The sequence below is a fragment of the Carcharodon carcharias genome, chromosome 10 (assembly GCF_017639515.1).
Source record: "Carcharodon carcharias isolate sCarCar2 chromosome 10, sCarCar2.pri, whole genome shotgun sequence".
Taxonomy (NCBI): Eukaryota; Metazoa; Chordata; class Chondrichthyes; order Lamniformes; family Lamnidae; genus Carcharodon; species Carcharodon carcharias.
The window spans coordinates 41,453,194-41,475,762 of record NC_054476.1 but is presented as its reverse complement, the minus strand read 5'-3'; the positions used below and the strand labels follow the sequence as shown (position 1 = coordinate 41,475,762).

Sequence of the window (22,569 nt, the reverse complement as noted above, 5' to 3'; positions counted from 1 at the left end):
TTTGGATCCATTTAATTAGATCACTGGGACTACAAACCAAGCCCCAATGAGTCAAAGGTAATATCATTAATTAAGTGGCACTCCTGGCCTCTCCTGTACAGCAACCCCCTTGAGATTTCCGGTGAGTGTCTTTTTTTTGCATCATGACTCTAATCAAGCAAATCCAATTCCACTTTTATTACTTGGGATTTTGGCCTGTGTTTTAGGAAGTCATATTTTGAAAATCTGTTTGTGTTGAAAACAGGAAACCAATGGATTTGCCATAATATACAACAGGGCTGCTATTTATTAGCAGATCCCAGTTAAATTTGACTTTTTCAGTCATATGGGAATTTTATTAGGGTTTTGAGATTATTTTCTGTGATTCAATACGTTTTTTTATGAAAATACCAATCAGTCCTCCCAATCCTAAAGCAGTAAAGGTACAGCTATTCCAAATAATGCAATCATCTGCAGAATTTCCATCATTTCTGAATACATTGCAGAAAACTACAGTGTGCTGAGCTGTAAACATTCCCAATGAGGATCTTAGTTTTTATGACAGTAATACCTTTAAAGCTTAAGAGCAGAAAATGGTCATTAAATAGAAGTACCTATGAAAGAAGCAATTAGCACAATTTATCAGATTGGAACTGTTTTCATTTCTGTTATGGTTTGGTGTGCAACTAATGAATGCAGGCTACTAATTAATAAAAATGCATTCTGACCTTTTGCCGTCTCCTTTGTGAGATTTCACCCAGTGCTCCACTTGCACCATGGAACTTTTCCGCTGGACATTTTTCTCTGTTCCAGTTCGGGGCACAAACCCCCTCCGATAAACATTGGCACCATTCTGGTCTACCAAAGTGGAATTTGTGGGAGGCTGAATTGTGCCATTGCGCTGTGTCGGATGTGGTTGAGACAAAGGGCGATATCCTGTAAACACGTCGCTCTCCACAGAACTTGCTTGCACGTTGTTCTTATTCCCTTTTCTGGCCAATATCTCTACAGGATCCTTTTGGAAGCCATATCTCTCTTCCTCATTCCATTCTTTCTTCATTTCTTCATGTTTTTCAAACCCAAACTTTTCATCAAGCTTCCCAGCATTCTCTCTGCTCTGAAGCACTTCTGCCTTAGTAAAGCCCTTGTATGAGTTGATATGGTTGTTCTGAGTAAGGCGAGGCCTTCCTGCTTTTTCTGGTTCTCTGCTAATAGTAAAAAAAAAAGTTTTCAATAGAAGTACACATAGCTTGAAAACTAACAAAATTTCCCAGAAAGTACTTCTATATTGCTCCTCAAATTAGAAGGAAGTCATATGACCCTTTCCTTCCTGAAAGGATGCTCCATTCCCTGCCCTTTCTCAATACCCTCTCAATTTTTCCTTTCCCAGATATTTACCAACTCCTTTTTCAAAGATATTATGGATTCTGTTCCACAATTTCTGGTAAAAATTCCCACATCCTAATATCATGTGACATTTTTTTTAAAAAATCTTCTCGTTTCACATTTTGTTCTTTTATTGATGAATTTAAATTTATGCCAATCACTGATCAACTGAAATGAATTTTCTTCCAGTTATTAAAATCCCTCAAAATTTTGAACAACCTTATTGGAAAAAAGAATCTCATTTGTTTTAGTGAAAATAGCCCCTGTTTCTTAAGTCTATTATCATAACTAAAGTGTCGCACCCTACATATCACCTGAATGAATTTCTTCCATTCCCTCCCTATGGTCTTCACATCTTCCCACAACTAAAACAGCCAAAACTAGGCACCATATTCTAATTGCCACCCAACCCACATCTTTTTGGGTGTCAGAGGTGCTTAGAGTGGATAAGGTGGGGATTGAAAAATGGGAAAGGGTACAGGTTAAGCATTTAGTGACAATTTAGCCTTTTTAATAACTGTCATTGGCAGCGTAATAATGTTTAAAAGTTTCTGATATTTATGAAATCTCAGTAATTTATTTTTCTCTCTTCCTCCTCTCTTGGCTGTCTTTATCTGGTAATGGTTATAAGGGGAATTAAGAGCCAAGTCTGACTTGGATTCACCAAGAACACGTTTAGACTACTGGGTAGAGATCAGAAGTAGTTTCTTTCATTCCATCTTCCAAAAAAATCTGTCTCTTCGGTTATATTGCTGTTCTATCATTATTTCAGTACCTATATTTAATTGGAAAAAAATAAGCAAGAGCTGTTTTATTGCAGTATTTTGCTTCTAGAAAAATGGCCCAGCAATAAAGTTATGTTTAATTCATAATGCAACGACTTGTAGGACTTGGTGCCATTGACAGCTAGAAAAGGTTGCCATAGCTGTCTCTGTTATTTTCTGTACACCATGTTAACGTTGGAATTGTGCTGCAACAGAGTATGTGCAAAAGAGTACATGCTTTAAGTGAGTAATTTAAGGGCAGCTACCCCCAATCATTGCAAGAGTATAAAAAACAATTCTCACTGAGTGTTTGGGGGAACAAGAGGAACCTGTGCTTTTACTCTGTAGTCTTTGTCAATCCAGGTTTATTTCCAAAAGACCGGCTTCAGATTCATCCTTTCCTCAACAAATGATTAATGAGATTAACACACCATAATGTTCCAATATCAAGATAATAGAAACCAGTGTACACATTTCTCTCCTAAATCTTTAAGCGGGTGTGAAAGTGAGGGGAAAATGCAACATTGCTACTGTTTGCCATTCACTGCTAAGTTGTCAGCATGGTTCTTATATGTATGCCTACAAATTTTGCTCTAAACATGAAAAATAAAAAAATTCTCCTGCTGATTTTTGGGATTAATGCCCTAATTAGATAAGAATTTTATATTGTGCACGGAAACAAAATGGAACTTATTTATTCTACCCTAATTGCACACGTTACTATAGAACTATAAACCCTAGAGATATTATCTCAAATAGATGGTAAGCTTAGAAATAATTACACATTAGGTATCACATTTGTTACCAGCCTGAGTGCAGCTCAGTGAGTAGATATATGACATGGTGCACTGTGGAATGATGAGAAACAGGAGCTGTATGGCATCCTGGTCCATGCTGAAACAATAATGATAGCACCACAAAATTGTCTAAGTAACACAGATTTTTTAAGCCGGGGCGGGGTGGAGGGGTGGTGGGCAGAGAGAGGAAAGAGTGAAACATGGAAGTAACTCCTTCGGATCACTGTCCAGCCTCTCTATTCTAAGTATGCATGTGTTGATGCCAGATAAGACAAAGTCCTGAAGTGACATTTGAACCCACAAAAGGATTGACATGATTTTTTTTTTTGGTAAATATATTTTTAAGATTGTCCAATTCTACATTCCCCCTAAGTGACAGTTCTACAAGTATTAGCCCTGACAGCAAGTAGGTTATTCATATGCAGAAGCATCACAGCCAATTCTAATCCAGTCCTCAGCTAATACCCATGAACTTTAAGCCACTAGTACTGGGTAATGATTATGATCCTCCCAGGAGCATTTAGACCAACTGCGCCACTCCTGGAATTACCCCTGCTTAGACCAGGGATAAAACCTGGGTCCTTCTTGCTTTACGCGGTTCAGCTAATTACTCAGCTATCAGGCAACTTCATTTTTAGGCTTTGTATACATCCAATCACACATCTCACCAGCTCACTTTCATTAAAAGACTTATAATTCTTCATTACATGTGCTCTTAATAAAAGGCATCAAGTATCTAACTTTTCCTTGTTTTACTGATGTACTTAAAATGTGGAAGAGATAGCCTTGAACAACATACAATTAAAGGGAAAACAAAATTAAGTGAAGTTGCACACTTGACGTGAATATAAATTTCCAAAAATAATTATGTTGAAAGCACATCAATCTTCTGAAAATAACATGTGGACAAGTGTTGCTTAAAACTCCATCTGCATTTAAAACAAGTCAAACATCTCTGCACAGCAGAATAATTCATAACGGAGGACAGTACCACATTTTTAAATTGAATTTTCAGCAGTCATTATACGGTGTGCCCTAAAAACAAGCATCAATTTATCATGCAAGTACTATGGCCAGTACACTTCACCTAACAATTTCACAAAGTGACATTCACATCATTCATATAAATCATTGTGACAAAACTGATTTAAGTTCATTTTGCTTCCATTCTCAATTTTATAGCTTTTTAAAATTAATGCATATTTTCAGCACCAAACTGATTAAAAAATATAACTAACCCTACCCTTGCATCTTAAGCACAGTCTGAGGAGATACATCTGAGGGATGCCAAAAAGAATATGATTAATTCTTTTTCTGCATATGGTTCTCAGTGCAAATTCATTGCAAGCCTTGGGATTTGGCACATAAGTTAGGCATGAACTTTCCTCAAAACTTGATTCCCAATATAAAGTTTTTACCATATGTTGCTAAGTGAGCACCTGATATTTAGAATGAATTATATTCGTAGACTGTGCATTGATATACCTTGAAGCTGTAGACTCAATACTGACACGCCTTTGAACTTATTTTTGTCTAGGGATATGCTACCCACCTCTTATTGCAGGGAAAGCCCATTAGACTCTCCCCTAAAATTCTGCAAATTATTTCCTTTAATTAGGATGCCATAGAAGCAAGCATATATTATTCCACCACATCACTTACAGTGGTGCTCCAGTACTAACTTTCAGGGTGTATGTTGTGTTCATTTAAATGAGACAGATTAATTGGGAGCAACTTGTCTTCAGTTTGGCTACCCAGTATTTAAATACTGTCAGATATGGGATAGAATGGGTTAAATACGGAACAAAGTACATTTCATTGGTTGATATTAAAATATCTTGAGGGTCAAAGAAGAGCTTTCCCATTGTTTTGCATTAATTTTCTCACCTTGTGGCATTTGCCAAAATTTCTGATTAAATTGCAAAATTATGGGGGAATATGAAGAGGAGCAGAAGTTGGCAATATAGCTCTTTAAGCCTTACATGTTTTTTAATAAGATCATGGCTGATGCTTGACTTGAGCTCCACTTTCTGGTGTTATCCCCACATCCCTCAACTCCCAAGTCCAAACATCTATCGACCTCAGCCTTGCATATGATCAATGACAGATTCCACATCCTTCTGGGGTAGAGAATGCCAAAACTTTACAAGCATCTGAGTGAAGAAATGTTTCCTCAACTCAGTCCTAAATGGCCGACCGTCCTCCCAGCAACCACCCTGGCGAGTCTCTTCAAAAGCTTTTATGTTTCAATGAGAGCACTTCTCATTCTTCTACACTCCAGAGAGTAGAGGCCTATTCTACTCTACCTTTCCTCATAGAACAATATTCTCAACTCAGAAATCCATCTAGTGAACCTTTGCTGCACCCCTTCTAAATCAAGCATATCTTCCCTTAGCTACAGAGCTCAAAACTATCAAGTACTTCAGGTGTGGCCTCACCAAAACTCTGTACAATTGCAGCAAAACTTGCTTACTTTTGCATTCCAATCTCCTTGGAATAAAGGCCAACATATACTTGACTTCCTTATTACTTGTTGTACTTATATGATAACCTTTGTGTTCTTGTACAAGGCCACCCAAATCCCTCTGAATACCAACATTTAATATTTTCCTACCATGTAAAAAAATACTATTTTTCTGCTCTTCCCACCAAAGTGAATAAACTCAAAATTCCCCACATTGTACGCCATCTGTCACCTTCTTGCCCACTCACTTACCCTACCTATATTCCTTTGCAGAGTCTTTGGGCTTTACCATGGGGTCCCGCCGTCATGACCAAATGGGGGTCCCGTGCCCTCACCTGTCAGAAGAGACACCGGCGTAGCAATCTTCCTGAAGGCTGCCTCTTGATGCTGCCGGCTGAATCAGGGGGCTGGCAGGTCTGGAGCCTCAGTAGCCCCACCAGGAGAGGAGACAATGAGGGTAAACAAAGTTGGTTCTAGCATTGATCCTTGTGGACCACCACTTCCCAATTTCTGCCACACTTAATAACTATCCTTAACCCTATTCTCAGTTTTCTATCTTGGAGCCAGCTAGCTATCCATTTTGCTACTTGTCCTCAACCCCATATTCTCTAACCATATTTATTCGTCTATTACATTGTAGCTTATTGAAAGCTTTTTTAAAAATCTAGATAAATTACATCTACCACATTACCCTTGTTTACCCTCTGTTACCTCTTCAAAAATGTAACTTTATATTCTTAATACATACAAATTAATAAGTTTAAGAGTTTAATAAAAATTCAGAATGACCTCTTTAAAGTGTATGCTTGCATAAGTGCAGCTTGGTTCATAGCCCTGATCCAGCCATTCATATCCTCTTGCGTATCTGCACTGAAATAATAAGTTCTCATGCCAGTGTGATCTCCCTGCGAGCCAAGAATAGAATTCTTACTATAAATGTATGTCCGCATGCCTGTATGGGTAGCCTGGAAGGAAAGAGAAAAAAAAATGACTTAGACATGTTTCAAAACACTAAACTACTTTTCAGCAATGGAGGAGCTGTGACACAGGATTTTATTTCCTTGTGTGTGCATTTTTCTGCTAATTTGAAAAGGGGAGAGAGAGAGGGAGAAAAAGAGAATGAGAGATATATCAATGCTGGCAATTGGAATGTTTTTGCACCCCTCGGGTTAGCATTGGTGAAAATCACTTCACTTGGAGCCTCAGCAGCCAAAGGGGCATAACCTTCAATAAAAACAAAATACAGCAGATGCTAGAAGTCTGAAATAAATACAGAAAATGCTGGAATAACTCAGCAGATCTGACAGCATCTGTGGAGAGAGAAACAGAGTTAACGTTTCGAGTCCATGTGACTCTTCTTCAGACCAGCATAATCTTCACCCATTTTGACTGGATTGAAATCCAGCTACAAGAGGTAGGAACAGTCTGAAGAACCTACCACAATAGAATGTATTTTTCATGTGTCTACGTCACACCTATAGCATGTCGCATTTATACTAATATTTCACTCCCAAATTACCCTACATTTAATAAACATCGGAATGAAATATACCGCCCAGTGCAGAAAACTTTAGATTTCCGAACAAATTTTAATAGAAGCAGCATTGCTTCTTTTTAATAGAATTGCTTCTTTAATAGAAGCAGTGGGACACACTAAAGGAAATACAACAATAAAAACAAAAAAAATCAAATCTTGTCATAAATAGGCAAAAGAATATTTAACACATCACTGATAACATGAATGCACGTCATTTACCAGAGGTTGAAAGTACTTGTGCAAGTGCTTCAGCAATATTTCTACTTTAAGAGATGAGACAAATGTTTATTGTTTTTTTCAGTTTGACACTTCAATCACAAACTTGTTTATGCAAGTATAATTTAATTCCTGTGAGAAAATGATGTGTTTCTCTTTAGGTATAACATAGGCTGTTAAATGTTCTTGAAACCTACAATTATGTAACCCGAGTTACAAACTTATCAGTACCTGAAAATCTATGAATAAAACAAATAATTGTTTATTGAGGCCTGTATTATATATTTGCAAGAATGCTCTTAAATATGTCTGAAATTCCACTGCAGACAGGGAAAATGTTTTATTTTTTTCCAGCATTAATTAACACAGAACTGGCAGTCAAACAGCCGAAAGAAAAAATCCATTGTATGCACCGATCAATAGTGTTCTGTGTGTAAACTGAGTATTTGCTCAGATACTGAGAACAATTGCACAATGTGAAAGTTAAATCATTTTAGATCGATTTTCAGTGTCAAATGCTTTCAACTAACCCCAGCCAGAAGAAGCAAAAATGTCAAGATAGAATAATTTTACAGTTGCAGTATTTACAGTTTAGTGCCTAAACAGCAGAAATGAGGTATTTGATCCCTATGAATTGCCAATTGGAAACTGCCGCAACTGATTATGACATTGTTGATATGCTCTAGGGGGTGGGGGGGGGGCTGAAAAAAAAACTCAGGTCAGGCAACAGCTTCAGACTGAGAAACTGTTGACCTTTCACAAACGCCCTCTCCTTTTGTTTTTAATTTCAGATTTCTAGTATTTTGCCTTTGCTGACCAGGGGTTGGATCTCTTTGTAGATGAGAGAACCAATGAGAGCAGACATATTCAATATTGCATCAATTCTTTGAACCCATCCACCAGGAGGATCTGTGCCTCAGCTTCATTTACTTGTCTTTGACCCATATTTTTCATACACATACCCAAATGAAAATGTTAATCTGAGTCTTGAAGATTTCAATTGATTCAGCCTGCATAAACCTTTGGGGAGTGAATTCCAAATTTTCATTACCCTTGAGTGCCCTAATTCTAATTTTAGAATCCCCCCTTCTGCATTCCCTAAATAGGGGGGGAAGCTTGGTTGCATTTATTCTGCTGCAATATTTTATAAAGACCTCAAAATAGAACATCTCTCAACCTTCTAAACTCAAGTTTGTTTGATGTGTTCACATAATTCAAACCTTTATGTCCGGTATCATTTTGGCAAATCTGCAAGTACTAAGGCCAATATATTCTACCAGAGGTGTGTTGCCCAGAACTGAATGTAATATTCTAGGTGAGGTCTAGTCAAGGTTCTGTATAATTGATGCACAACTTCCTCCCTTTTGTATTCCAACTCTATTGAGATAATAGCCTTTTCCATTAACTTTTGTGATTTGTGTACCTAGACACCCAAATCCCTTTGCTCCTCCATTGTTCCTAGTCTCTTGCAATTCAGAGAATATTCTGATTTGGCTTTCTTAAATCCAAAGTGGATTATCCCACACTTTCCCACATTGACCTCCATCAGCCACAGTTTTGTCCTATCACTTAATTTATCTATGTTCCTTTGCAACTTCCAGCTTCAATCAATGCAACTTATTGTTCCTCTTAACTTAGTATCACCTGTAAACTTGGATGTACAACTCTTTATTACTTTAACCAAGTCATTGGTATGATGAAAAGCTGAGGCACCAATATAAATCCCTGGGGACCACATATCACGTTCCACCTCAGAATGCATTCACTTGATCCCGACCTTGACTGGGTGGTAGGAGGCAAGTTTCAAACCACATCGCAAGGCTATTTCTAATTCCATCCTCTATTATATGCACTAAAGATCTTTTATGTATCACCCTTGTTTACAATTCCCATTCTTAAAGATTTTTGTTCAGAAAATTATGGTTATTAGCTCCAATTTCCTTCCCTAAGATCCTTCAATATTTTGGGATACATAGTAACTGAGTCTGGTGACCTTTACACATTTAGTCCTATTATGCTTTTTTTTGTAGAATGTCTTTTTTTTAAACACTTATTAACAAAGAGCTATAAAAAGCGAGTGTAGTAATGGAAAGATAATGGAAAGGTGACAATCTAGAAATAGCCAGACAGCTGGTGTAAAATATCACCCAAAAAAAAGGCTCATTTACTGAGCTCACCTACAGCTTGGCAGTAAGCTGAGCTGGAATGATCATTGTTGGCAGTTGAAATTTATCACCTGCCAATTTATTTGTCATTACCACAGTTACAATTAGACAAAAGAACTATTCTTATCACTTTTTTACTTCCTCCCTTCTCATCATCCAACCCGAAGCACTTCTACCAGGTGAAAAAGCGATTTACATGTAGTTTTTTCAATTTAGGATACAATAACTGCTGCTCACAATGCAGTCTCCTCTACAATGGGGGTATGGTAGCTGAGTGATTTGGAGACACAAATTCAAATCCCTTCATGGCAGCCGACGAATTTAAATTCAGTTAGTTAAATTAATCTGGAATTAAAAGCTGGTATCAGTAATAGTGACTTTGAAACCACCTGATTTGTCATAGAAACCCTGGTTCAATAATGTCCTTTATGGAAGGAAATCTGCTGTCCTTATCCTATGTGGCCCATATGCAACTCAAGACACACACCAATATGGTTACCCCTTAACTGCCCTCTGAAATGTCCTAGCAAGCTATTCAGTTGTACTCACAAAAGTGACACCCAACAAACTACTCTAAGGTAATTACGGATGATCACTAAATGCTGGTCTTGCCAGCGACACCCACGTTCCCTAAATGAAAGGAAATGGAATGGGTGCCTACTTAGGTGATCACCACTGTTTTGTCTGAAAGCATGAACCTGGGATTCTATTCACCTGTCATTTTAATTTTCTGCCCCACTTTCACTCTGACCTCTCTATTAACAGCCTCCAATCCTATTCCAATGATGCTCAACATAAACTGGAGGAACAGCAGCTCATGTCTTGATTAGACACTTAACAGACTTCCACACTCAATGTGGAGTTCAAGAATTTCAGATCTTTAAAAAAAGAACAAAAATGAGAGTAGAGGTCATTTGGTTCTGGATGGCACTAGATTCCAGTGGTGATTCTACAATTCCCATTTACAACTCCTTCATACTCATCGTTTGTTTCCTTACTTGTTCCAACTCCTTCTCATTTGCCTTACATCACAATTCCTTTTATTATTTAATCTCCTCTGGTTTTCACCCTATCAGAGATTTTCCCTTTTGTTCTTCCCCACAGCTATTTCACAGGTTGTCCCCCATGCAAGCCCCCATCCCCCTGCTTTTGCCTGTTTCTGTACTTGAAAATCTCTTATGGCTCTAACCTCTTCTAGTTCTGATGAAAGATCATCAACCTGAATTGTTAACTGTGTTTCTCACTCCACAGATCTGGCCTGGCCTGGTGAGTATTTCCAGCATTTCTATTTTTATTTCAGATTTCAAACATTCACAGCATTTTGCTATTGTATTCTTGTCTCCTCATGTCCTGTTAAGAGGCTTTTGATCTACCAGTTATATTTTTAACTGAGGAAACCAAAAAACATAGACAGGAACTATCTGTTATGGCACAAGCGATAGTAAATGCTGAGTTATTCTAATCTCAATGGAAAACTTGAGACAAGTGCCATAACTGCTTTTGCAATTTATATGTTTCGAGATGTGGGCTTTGAATTCAGTAGTAATAAGACCACCAAGTCTTACAGGTTTTTACAAAACTAGATTAAACATTTATTAATAAGCAAAATGATTTTAAGCACATACATGTGTCTACAAATTACTACTATAATAACTTATAAATCTCCTAATTAATCTGACTCCCGATTACACCTCCACTAAGGCAATAGTAAAATGCACAGATTTTAAAAGACCCAGGCAAAGAAACATGATATTCTGAATAATCCAATTCAAAGTGCATTTTCTTAACTTCAGTTCATTGTAGCTTGAGGCATAGATTTGGAAGGTTTTTCACACAAGATCTTAAGATGCCTGCCCTTACACACAGCCTTCTCTCCTTTATACACATTTTCCCCTTTGACTATGTCTTTGGTCTTTACCTCCCTGATCATAAAAAATTATCATAGTACCAATTTTACCATTAATCTTTGGGGAAAAAATAAACACTGTTTCTTAACTTCTCCTGGCTAGGTGACACATTTCACCCCTCCTTTGAAAACAATCTAGTCTGGTTTATTTAAAAATGCAAATGTTCCCTTTACACCTTACATTCTAAACATCCTGCATGTTTACCTACTTAACATTTCAAACCTAGCTCCTCTTCTAATACATCAAAGCTTTCAGACCAGCTGCCTTCAATCCAATTAAGACACAAACACACACACCACTGCTTTACAATAAATTCCAATAACACTATCTCTTCCTGACACTGTCAGGTTACTATTGAAAAGTGTGAAATATTGACAGACACATACATACACCAAAGGATTCAAATGGACCAATTTATTTTAAGTCAGGTAATATAGAAAGATTGTGCATAGAAAGTCAATAAAGGGATCTAAAAACAAAACACGGCGGCTGCTGGAAATCCAAAACAAAAACAGAAATACCTGGAAAAACTCAGCAGGTCTGGCAGCATCGGCGGAGAAGAGCAAAGATGACGTTTCAAGTCCTCATGACCCTTCAACAGAACTAAGTAGAAATAGGAAAGGGGCGAAATATAAGCTGGTTTGGGGGGGGGGGCGGGTAGGGAGGTTGTTGGGACAAGCAAGCAGTGATAGGAGGAGATAACCAAAAGATGTCACAGACAAAAGAACAAAGAGGTTTTGAAGGAGGTGATATTATCTAAAAGAATGTGCTAATTAAGATTGGAGAGCAGGACAAGCAAGGCAGCTCTAGTGGGGGTGGGGTGAAATAAACCATGGGTGGATACATTTAAAATAATGGAAATAGGTGGGAAAAGAAAAAGAAAAATCTATATAAATTATTGGAAAAACAAAAGGGAGGGGGAAGAAACAGAAAGGGGGTGGGGATGGAGGAGGGAGTTCAAGATCTAAAGTTGTTGAACTCAATATTCAGTCCAGAAGGCTGTAAAGTGCCTAGTCGGAAGATGAGGTGCTGTGCCTCCAGAGATAAAAACAAAAAAACTGCAGATGCTGGAAATCCAAAACAAAAACAGAATTACCTGGAAAAACTCAGCAGGTCTGGCAGCATCGGCGGAGAAGAAAAGAGTTGACGTTTCGAGTCCTCATGACCCTTCGACAGAACTTGAGTTCGAGTCCAGGAAAGAGCTGAAATATAAGCTGGTTTAAGGTGTGTGTGTGGGGGGCGGAGAGATAGAGAGACAGAGAGGTGGAGGGGGTTGGTGTTGTTGTAGGGACAAACAAGCAGTGATAGAAGCAGATCATCAAAAGATGTCAACGACAATAGTACAATAGAACACATAGGTGTTAAAGTTAAAGTTGGTGATACTATCTAAACGAATGTGCTAATTAAGAATGGATGGTAGGGCACTCAAGGTATAGCTCTAGTGGGTTTTTTTTTAATAATGGAAATAGGTGGGAAAAGGAAAATCTTTATAATTTATTGGAAAAAAAAGGGGGAAACAGAAAGGGGGTGGGGATGGGGGAGGGAGCTCACGACCTAAAGTTGTTGAATTCAATATTCAGTCCGGAAGACTGTAAAGTCCCTAGTCGGAAGATGAGGTGTTGTTCCTCCAGTTTGCGTTGGGCTTCACTGGAACAATGCAGCAAGCCAAGGACAGACATGTGGGCAAGAGAGCAGGGTGGAGTGTTAAAATGGCAAGCGACAGGGAGGTTTGGGTCATTCTTGCGGACAGACCGCAGGTGTTCTGCAAAGCGGTCGCCCAGCTTACGTTTGGTCTCTCCAATGTAGAGGAGACCACATTGGGAGCAACGAATGCAGTAGACTAAGTTGGGGGAAATGCAAGTGAAATGCTGCTTCACTTGAAAGGAGTGTTTGGGTCCTTGGACGGTGAGGAGAGAGGAAGTGAAGGGGCAGGTGTTGCATCTTTTGCGTGGGCATGGGGTTGTGCCATAGGAGGGGGTTGAGGAGTAGGGGGTGATGGAGGAGTGGACCAGGGTGTCCCGGAGGGAGCGATCCCTACGGAATGCCGATAAGGGGGGTGAAGGGAAGATGTGTTTGGTGGTGGCATCACGCTGGAGTTGGCGGAAATGGCGGAGGATGATCCTTTGAATGCGGAGGCTGGTGGGGTGATAAGTGAGGACAAGGGGGACCCTATCATGTTTCTGGGAGGGAGGAGAAGGAGTGAGGGTGGATGCGCGGGAGATGGGCCAGACACGGTTGAGGGCCCTGTCAACGACCGTGGGTGGAAAACCTCGGTTAAGGAAGAAGGAAGACATGTCAGAGGAACTGTTTTTGAATGTAGCATCATCGGAACAGATGCGACGGAGGCAAAGGAACTGAGAGAATGGGATGGAGTCCTTACAGGAAGTGGGGTGTGAGGAGCTGTAGTCGAGATAGCTGTGGGAGTCGGTGGGTTTGTAATGGATATTGGTGGACAGTCTATCACCAGAGATTGAGACAGAGAGGTCAAGGAAGGGAAGGGAAGTGTCAGAGATGGACCACGTGAAAATGATGGAGGGGTGGAGATTGGAAGCAAAATTAATAAATTTTTCCAAGTCCTGACGAGAGCATGAAGCGGCACCAAAATAATCATCGATGTACCGGAGAAAGAGTTGTGGAAGGGGGCCGGAGTAGGACTGCAACAGTCCTACTCCGGCCCCCATCCACAACTCTTTCTCCGGTACATCGATGATTATTTCGGTGCCGCTTCATGCTCTCGTCAGGACTTGGAAAAATTTATTAATTTTGCTTCCAATCTCCACCCCTCCATCATTTTCACGTGGTCCATCTCTGACACTTCCCTTCCCTTCCTTGACCTCTCTGTCTCAATCTCTGGTGATAGACTGTCCACCAATATCCATTACAAACCCACCGACTCCCACAGCTATCTCGACTACAGCTCCTCACACCCCACTTCCTGTAAGGACTCCATCCCATTCTCTCAGTTCCTTTGCCTCCGTCGCATCTGTTCCGATGATGCTACATTCAAAAACAGTTCCTCTGACATGTCTTCCTTCTTCCTTAACCGAGGTTTTCCACCCACGGTCGTTGACAGGGCCCTCAACCGTGTCTGGCCCATCTCCCGCGCATCCACCCTCACTCCTTCTCCTCCCTCCCAGAAACATGATAGGGTCCCCCTTGTCCTCACTTATCACCCCACCAGCCTCCGCATTCAAAGGATCATCCTCCGCCATTTCCGCCAACTCCAGCGTGATGCCACCACCAAACACATCTTCCCTTCACCCCCCTTATCGGCATTCCGTAGGGATCGCTCCCTCCGGGACACCCTGGTCCACTCCTCCATCACCCCCTACTCCTCAACCCCCTCCTATGGCACAATCCCATGCCCACGCAAAAGATGCAACATCTGCCCCTTCACTTCCTCTCTCCTCACCGTCCAATGACCCAAACACTCCTTTCAAGTGAAGCAGCATTTCACTTGCATTTCCCCCAACTTAGTCTACTGCATTCGTTGCTCCTAATGTGGTCTCCTCTACATTGGAGAGACCAAACGTAAGCTGGGCGACCGCTTTGCAGAACACCTGCGGTCTGTCCGCAAGAATGACCCAAACCTCCCTGTCGCTTGCCATTTTAACACTCCACCCTGCTCTCTTGCCCACTTGTCTGTCCTTGGCTTGCTGCATTGTTCCAGTGAAGCCCAAAGCAAACTGGAGGAACAACACCTCATCTTCCGACTAGGGACTTTACAGTCTTCCGGACTGAATATTGAATTCAACAACTTTAGGTCGTGAGCTCCCTCCCCCATCCCCACCCCCTTTCTGTTTCCCCCTTCTTTTTTTTCCAATAAATTATAAAGATTTTCCTTTTCCCACCTATTTCCATTATTAAAAAAAAACCCACTAGAGCTATACCTTGAGTGCCCTACCATCCATTCTTAATTAGCACATTCGTTTAGATAATATCACCAACTTTAACTTTAACACCTATGTGTTCTATTGTACTATTGTCGTTGACATCTTTTGATGATCTGCTTCTATCACTGCTTGTTTGTCCCTACAACCACACCAACCCCCTCCACCTCTCTGTCTCTCTATCTCTCCGCCCCCCACACACACACCTTAAACCAGCTTATATTTCAGCTCTTTCCTGGACTCGAACTCAAGTTCTGTCGAAGGGTCATGAGGACTCGAAACGTCAACTCTTTTCTTCTCCGCCGATGCTGCCAGACCTGCTGAGTTTTTCCAGGTAATTCTGTTTTTGTTTTGCTGTGCGTCCAGTTTGTGTTGAGCTTCACTGGAATAATGCAACAAGCCAAGGACAGACATATGGGCAAGAGAGCAGGGTGGAGTGTTAAAATGGCAAGCGACAGGGAGGTCTGGGTCATGCTTGCAGACAGACCGAAGGTGTTCTGCAAAGCAGTCACCCAGTCTGCATTGGTCTCTCCAATGTAGAGGTTTGACCCAGACCTTCCTGTCGCTTGCCATTTTAACACTCCAATGTCCAACCTTCCATCCTCCATCCTTTGTAAGCATCATCCCATCCAAAACTTGCCTGCCTATATCATATTTAGCTCAGCCATCACTACTATCCTTGCTAACAAACATTGGAAACACTTATGGGCCAGCAGCCAATTTAAAATTCTCATTCTCATATTTAAATACCTTCATGGCCTTGCCTCTATCTCTGTAACCTACTGCAGCCCTATAAACCCCCAAAACTCTGAACTCCTCAGACTCAGGCCTCCTGTGTATTCCTGTGCCCTACATTGCTTTTGCCATCCAGACTCTTATGCTCTAGAATTTCCTCCCTACATGTCTTGGCCCCACCATCTCCCCTGTCAAAGCCCACCTCTTTGACCAATCTTTAAGCCACTGCTAAATCTTTGATTCATAATTTTATTATACTTCTCAGAAACATCTGAAGACATTTTTCTAAGTTAACAATGCTACTAAATGTAAAAGCAGATTTTTGTTGCTGTTGTTGTTACTCCATCCAGAGATGCCCTGATGTCCTAAATTGATGCATCCAATTTGTTCTTAAATGATTCTAGGGCTTTTACTTCTACAATGCTATCTGGAAGATTATTCCTCGAACCTCCTGATATCAGTGCAAAATTTGTCATCAATAGCAGGTCTGACATCTGTGGAGAGAGAAAGAGAGAGGCAGAGAGAGTTAGCTTTTCAGGCCAACGATCTTTCACAAGAACTCCTGATGAAAGATCATAGAGCTGAAATAATAACTGCTACTCTCTGTTCAGATGCTGTGAGACCTGCTGATTATTTCCAGTATTTTCTGATTTATATCCTGAAAATGTCAAAGCTCTGACTTAAGGGCCAGCCTCATGGCTCTTTTCTACTTTGTCTGCAATACTTGGATGTCTCCCTTGTTTCTTGGTGATTAGAAATGTACAGTTTGATCGCAACTTCCACTAACTTGTACTTTACTGTTTTGGCTACAGAGTTCGATACTAAATTGGCTTTGTCATTTGTTCTGCATTAATTGGACATGTTTAGCATCGAGTATTCCAAGAGTCTCCTTCAGCTTTATCCATAGCCATTTCAAGATTTGTTTTTTAACCTTTCTCTATGTAATAAATTTTATCTGCCATTCTTATATGCGCATATATTTTGTCCAAGCCATTTTGTATTATCTGTTTGGTTACTCCAATTTCACTGCCCTTCTTATTTTGTTAATATATGCAAATATAACAAGGTTATATTGAATTTCTGAATCCAAGCCATTAACAAATTAGAAATGCTGGTTGTACTAAGACTGATCACTGTAGTAACAAGTTCTTCTCTGCATCTGAACACAACACCTTTAGCAGGTGGTAATTGTTTTATATGTTCAGCCATTTTCTTATGCATTCCTATGCTTTTCCTCGAAGCCCCATAGCATGGAACATAACTAATAGCCTTTTATTAGAAATGCTGTAAAATGCCTTTGGATGTGTAAGTACTGCACCTTTTTTTTAGCACTTTCTGTAAATTATTTTGGGAGGTCACTTTGTGAAAATTAAATAAACATTGATTAGTGGTTAAAGGCAAAATACTGTGGATGCTGGAACTCTGAAACAAGAACAAAAAGTGCTGGAAAAACCCAGCAAGTCTGACAGCATCTGTGGAGAGAAAGGCAGAGTTAGCCAGTCTCGAGTCCGTATGACTCTTCTTCAGAACTCCTCTTCTTTTCTGAAGAGTCATACGGACTTGAAAAGTTAACTCTGTCTTTCTCTCCACCGATGCTGTTAAACCTGAGTTTTTCCAGCATTGATTAGTGGTTGTCTGACTTACATGGGCATGGTTTTACTGTGTTAAGTGGGATCGATTCAGAACTGATCAAGCAGCTCAAAATTGGCATCCATGGGATAGCAGAAGATTTGTATTCCATCAAAACCTGGACCCTCCTGACCCAACATATCCCTCACTGTACCATTATCATCATCATTCCTGGTTCAATGAGAAGTGCAGAGAAGCATGTCGAGAGCAGCACTAGGTTTACACAAGATGCCCACCAGGGGAAGCTATAACACAGATTGCATGCATGCTGAACAAAGGCAGCATGGAATAGAGCTATGTAATCCCACAATTGCAATGAGCATTTTGAACAAGAGATGGTTTAACCACTTCCCCTCATTCAATTGCATTACCACTGCTGAATCCCCCATCATCAACACCCTGGGGGATCACCACTGACCAGTAACTTAACTGCACTAAATTGTCACTACTAGAGCAGGTTAGAGGCTGGGAATTTTGCAGCAAGTGACTCATCTCCTCACTCTAAAAACCTTTCCAGCATCCACAAGGCACAAATCAGGAGTGTGAAGGAATACTCTCCAATTGCCTGGAGTCCAGCTCCAACAACACTCAAGAAGCTTGACACCATCCAGGACAAAGCAGCCCACTTGATCAGCACCTCATTCACCACTTTAAACATTCATTCCCTCCACAACCAGTACACTGTGGCTGCAGTGTGTACCATCTCCAAGATGCTCTGCAGCAACTTGCCGAGCTATCTTCAACAACACCTTCTAAAACTGTGATCTTTATCACCTAGATGATGAAGGATGGCTGGCACATGGGGATGCCATCACCTGCAAGTTTCCCTCCAAGTCACACATCATTCTGACTTGGAATCATATTACCTTGCTTCATTGTTACTGGGTCTAAAACCTGGAACTGTGGGAGAACATGTATGACACAGGCTGTAGCCTTTCAAGGAAGAGGCTCACTATCACCTTCTCAAGGACAATCAGCAATGGGCAATAAATGCTGGTCTTGGTCCTACATTCCATGAATGCATAAAAAGAGCATGTTGCTTTTCCATTAGACGGATGAGAAAAATACATAGAGTTATTTAGAATTTACAGCACAGAACCAGGCCATTCAGCCCATCTGGTCAAGCTAGTGTTTATGTTCCACCTGAGCCTCTGTCCAGCCTTCTGCATTATCTTTTACTCCTAGGCCCCTTGTGTTTATCGAGCTTCCCTTAAATGCACCTTGCTATTCAGCTTAACCAACACTTGAGCCAGAGAGTTGTACATTCTGGATAGAGAAGTTTCTCTTCTCCAAATACAGAGGGCCTGGACAGGTCATGAAGATACGTTGACCAATCTGGTATAACCAAGCATTAAAAAAGGTCAATGCGTTAGCCCTGAAGGACATGCCTGATCCACTACACACAAAATAGAAACTCAGTTCATGGAATCTGCATTTGTAGGGAGCACTGAAGAATATAGGAAATAGGAGCAGGAGTAGATCATATGGCACCTCAAGCCAGCTCCAATGCTTAATAAGATCATGGCTGATCCTCAGCCCCCAACTCCACTTTCCTGCCTGGTCTCATACCTTTTACTTTCCTTAAGAATCCAAAAATCTATTGACCTTAGTCTTGAATATACCAAAAGACTGAGCATTGACAGCCCTTCAGGGTAGAGAATTCCAAAGATTCACAACCATCTCAGCTCTGAAGAAATCATTTTGGACTTGAAATGTTCACTCTGTTCCTCTCTCCACAGATGCTCCAAGGCTGCTCAGGTTTTCCAGCACAATGTTTTTAATTTCAGTCAAGAAATTCCTCACTTCGTGACCAACTCTTTATCCTGAGATTGTGGCCCCCATTTTCAACTCTGCGATCAGATGAAAGAGCCTCTCCAGCGTCCAACTTAACAAGCCCTCTGTGGAACTTACATGTTTCAATACAATCAACTCTCACTCTTCTAAACTCCAGAAAGTATAGGCTCATACTACTCAATCTTTCCTTTCCTCATAGGACAACCCACTATTCCCAGGAATCAAGTGGACCTTTGGTGCACCGTCTTTAAGTCAAACATATTTTTCCTTTGGTACGGAGACCAAAATGTTACACAATACTTCAGGTGTAATCACACCAAAGCCCTGTACAATTGCAGCAATACTTCTTTATTTTTGTACTCCAGCCCCTTGTAATAAAGGCCAGCATACACTTACCTTCCTAATTGCTTGCTGTAATTACATGTTAATATTCATATCTTGTACAAGAATGCCAAAATTCCTCTTGAACACCACCACTGAATAATTTCTCACCATTTAAAAATATTCAGTTTACTTTTTCTTCCAACCAAAGGGAATGCTCTACATTTCTCCACAATATATTCCTCTGGCACCTTCATGTCAACTCACCTAACTGGTTTATAATCTTTGCCGTCTTTGTTTCCTCCTCACAGCTTACTTTCCCACCTAGCTTTTTATCATCAGCAAACGTGCATCAAATCACATTCAGTCCCTTTGTCTATGTAATTAATATAGATGGTAAATAGCTGAAGACCCAGCAGTGATCCTTCTGCAGTGACCCCACTAGTAACAGCTGGCCAGCCCAAAAATGACCCAGTTATCCCTACTCTATTTTCTGATCTTGATCTGTCTAATATATTCTCGCAAACCCATGGGCCCTTATCTTGTATAACAAGATCTTTGTGACTCCCTGTCAAATGCCTTTAGAAAATCAAATATACTACTTCTACTGGTTTGCCTTCATCTTCCCTGCTAGTTACATCTTTAAAAGATTTCTCAGATTTCTCAAGTAAGTCTTCCCTTTCATGAAACGACATTGACTCTGCCTAATCATATTATAATTTTCAAAATGCCCTGTTACCACTTCCTTACTAATGGATTCCAGCATTTTCCCAATGACTGATGTCAAGCTAAGTGGCCTGCTGTTCCCAGTTTTCTCTCTCCCTCCTTTCTTGAATAGCAGTTTTATATTTGCTACTTTCTAATCAAAATTACCAGAATCTGGGAATTTTGAAAGACCACAACCCGTACATCTGGCATCTCTGTAGCAACCTCCTTTAAAACCCAAGATTGTCAGCATCAGAAACAGGGAATTTGTTGGCTTTCAGTTATTAGTTTCTCCAGTACATTTTCTTCATGAATATTAATTACTTTACGATCATAGGAACAGGAGTGCACCACCTAGCCCCTCAAACTTGTTCTATCACTCAAATGAGATCATGACTGATTTGTGTTCTAACACAATTGACCCATCTGAGCCCCATGTGCCCTACTAACTTTTGCTAACAGAAACCCATTAGCCTGCAATTTAAATTTTATAATTAATCTAGCATCAACTGTAATTTGCAGAAGGGGTTTCCAAACTTTTACCTGTCTTTATTTGTAAAAGTATTTCCAAATTTCACTCTCGAAACATCTGTCTCTCATTCTTAGAAAATGTCCAATAGTCCCAATAGAAATAGTTTCTTTCTAGACAATCTGTTCTACCTTAATATCTTGAAAACTTTGATCAAATAATTACTGAACCTTCTAAATTCCAGGGAATAAAACATAAGTTTGTGCAATCTCTCCTCATAATTTATCCCTTGGAGTCCAGGTGTCATTGTGGTAAAACTATGCTGTGATGCCCAGAAAGGCTCTCAGCTCTCCACCGGGGTCTAATCAGGGCTTTGTAAAGCTGTAGCATAATATCTACCCCCTTGTATTCGTGTCTAGTGGACTAGAAAACTAGCATTTCACTAACCTTTCATTTTCTTTGCCTATTCACGACATTTTATTGATCTATGCATCTAGATCCCCATGTCTCATTGGATCTCTACTGTTTCTAGCTTTTCACTATTTAGAAAGTACTCTGCCCTATCTTTCTTCTTCTACTTTAGTTGCGTTGGCATCACAGACTAATGTCTATACTCTGACAATATTTATATGGGTAGTGGTGGCTAAACCTGCTGATATCATAATGAAAACATAAAAATAGAAATAATCTAAAGATAAGTCTTGAAGACTTCAAGTGATCAGTCTGTGACTACTTTCTTTGACAACTTGTTCCATTGTGGGGTTGTCCTTCGAAAGATTGTTGATACACTGTCTTAGAAACAAATGGTCTTTGTAGTTAGTGTGGATGGCTACCTATGTCATTGCCGGAGATAACCAGGTACTTGTTTCCTGTCAATACCCACCAGTCCATTCCATATTTTACAGAACGCGGTCAGTCTATTTTTTTCCCTCTTTTGCTGTAGTGATTCCCATTCCAAATCTTTGACCAAGGATGGGACACTGGTGTTTTTCCCATACTGATTTGTGCAGAATCGTGCAGCACATCTTGCATCGCTTCAGCCTTATTTATTTCTCTCACCATATAAGGATCCCAAAACGCAGCTTGCATGCTCCAGGACTGGACAAACAAATGTTTGGTAAGCTACAACTCTTGATATTTTTGTCGTAATACCAAAGATTCCTCCTCAGAAATCCAAGAACCCTGTTTGCTTTGGATGCTATCTGCAGAATGTGGAATCCCCATTGAAGATTAATGTTTTTAAGCTGAACACCCGGGTATGTTTGTGTATTTATCTGTTGGAGAATTTGATTACCGAACTTAAAGCCACCTGCTGGTGGATCCTTTTTGTTGGTGACGCACATGATATAGCATTTTTTGGCATTGAGTGCCATCTCCCATTGGTCCTGTTGTTTTTGCAATTCCAGAAGATCATCTTGCAGTGATTTGATAAGATCTTAAGTTTTCCCTGATGAATAGAAGTCCGTTTACTACAATTTTGCCCGATCGCTTAATCTATCAATAGTTCTTTGTAATTTTGTGCTTCCATGTACAATACTGCCTAGCTTCAGCAGTGGACTGGCAAAGTACTGACATTTTGGCGATGATGGGGTGGCCCATTATCACATGGGGAGGTCGCCAGTTTCATGGAGGCAGCCTGGGGGCCAATAGAGCCATAGGCAGACCCTGCAGCCCCAACAATCTCATCCCTCCACACTGCCCTGCCACCCCACACCACCCTCCCCCCACCACCGCCCCCCCCCAACCCCCGCCCCAGCAAGGGGGTTTCCCTCTGTCCCCTTAAATTTTCATTTGTAATTAGCTGCCTGTGA

General features: G+C 40.4%; 1 protein-coding gene across 9 annotated transcripts in view; it reads right to left on the bottom strand.

Moving 5' to 3' along the window:
• The window catches only part of plekha7b (pleckstrin homology domain containing, family A member 7b), a 518,153-nt gene that overhangs the window by 102,845 nt on the left and 392,739 nt on the right, over window positions 1-22,569 (bottom strand). For all 9 annotated transcript variants that reach the window (XM_041197491.1, XM_041197492.1, XM_041197494.1 and 6 more), the window contains 2 exons: window positions 6,180-6,355; window positions 708-1,187 (listed from right to left, as the gene is read on the bottom strand). In XM_041197491.1, the coding sequence (XP_041053425.1) occupies window positions 708-1,187; window positions 6,180-6,355 (656 nt within the window). The remainder of the gene's footprint in view (window positions 1-707; window positions 1,188-6,179; window positions 6,356-22,569) is intronic.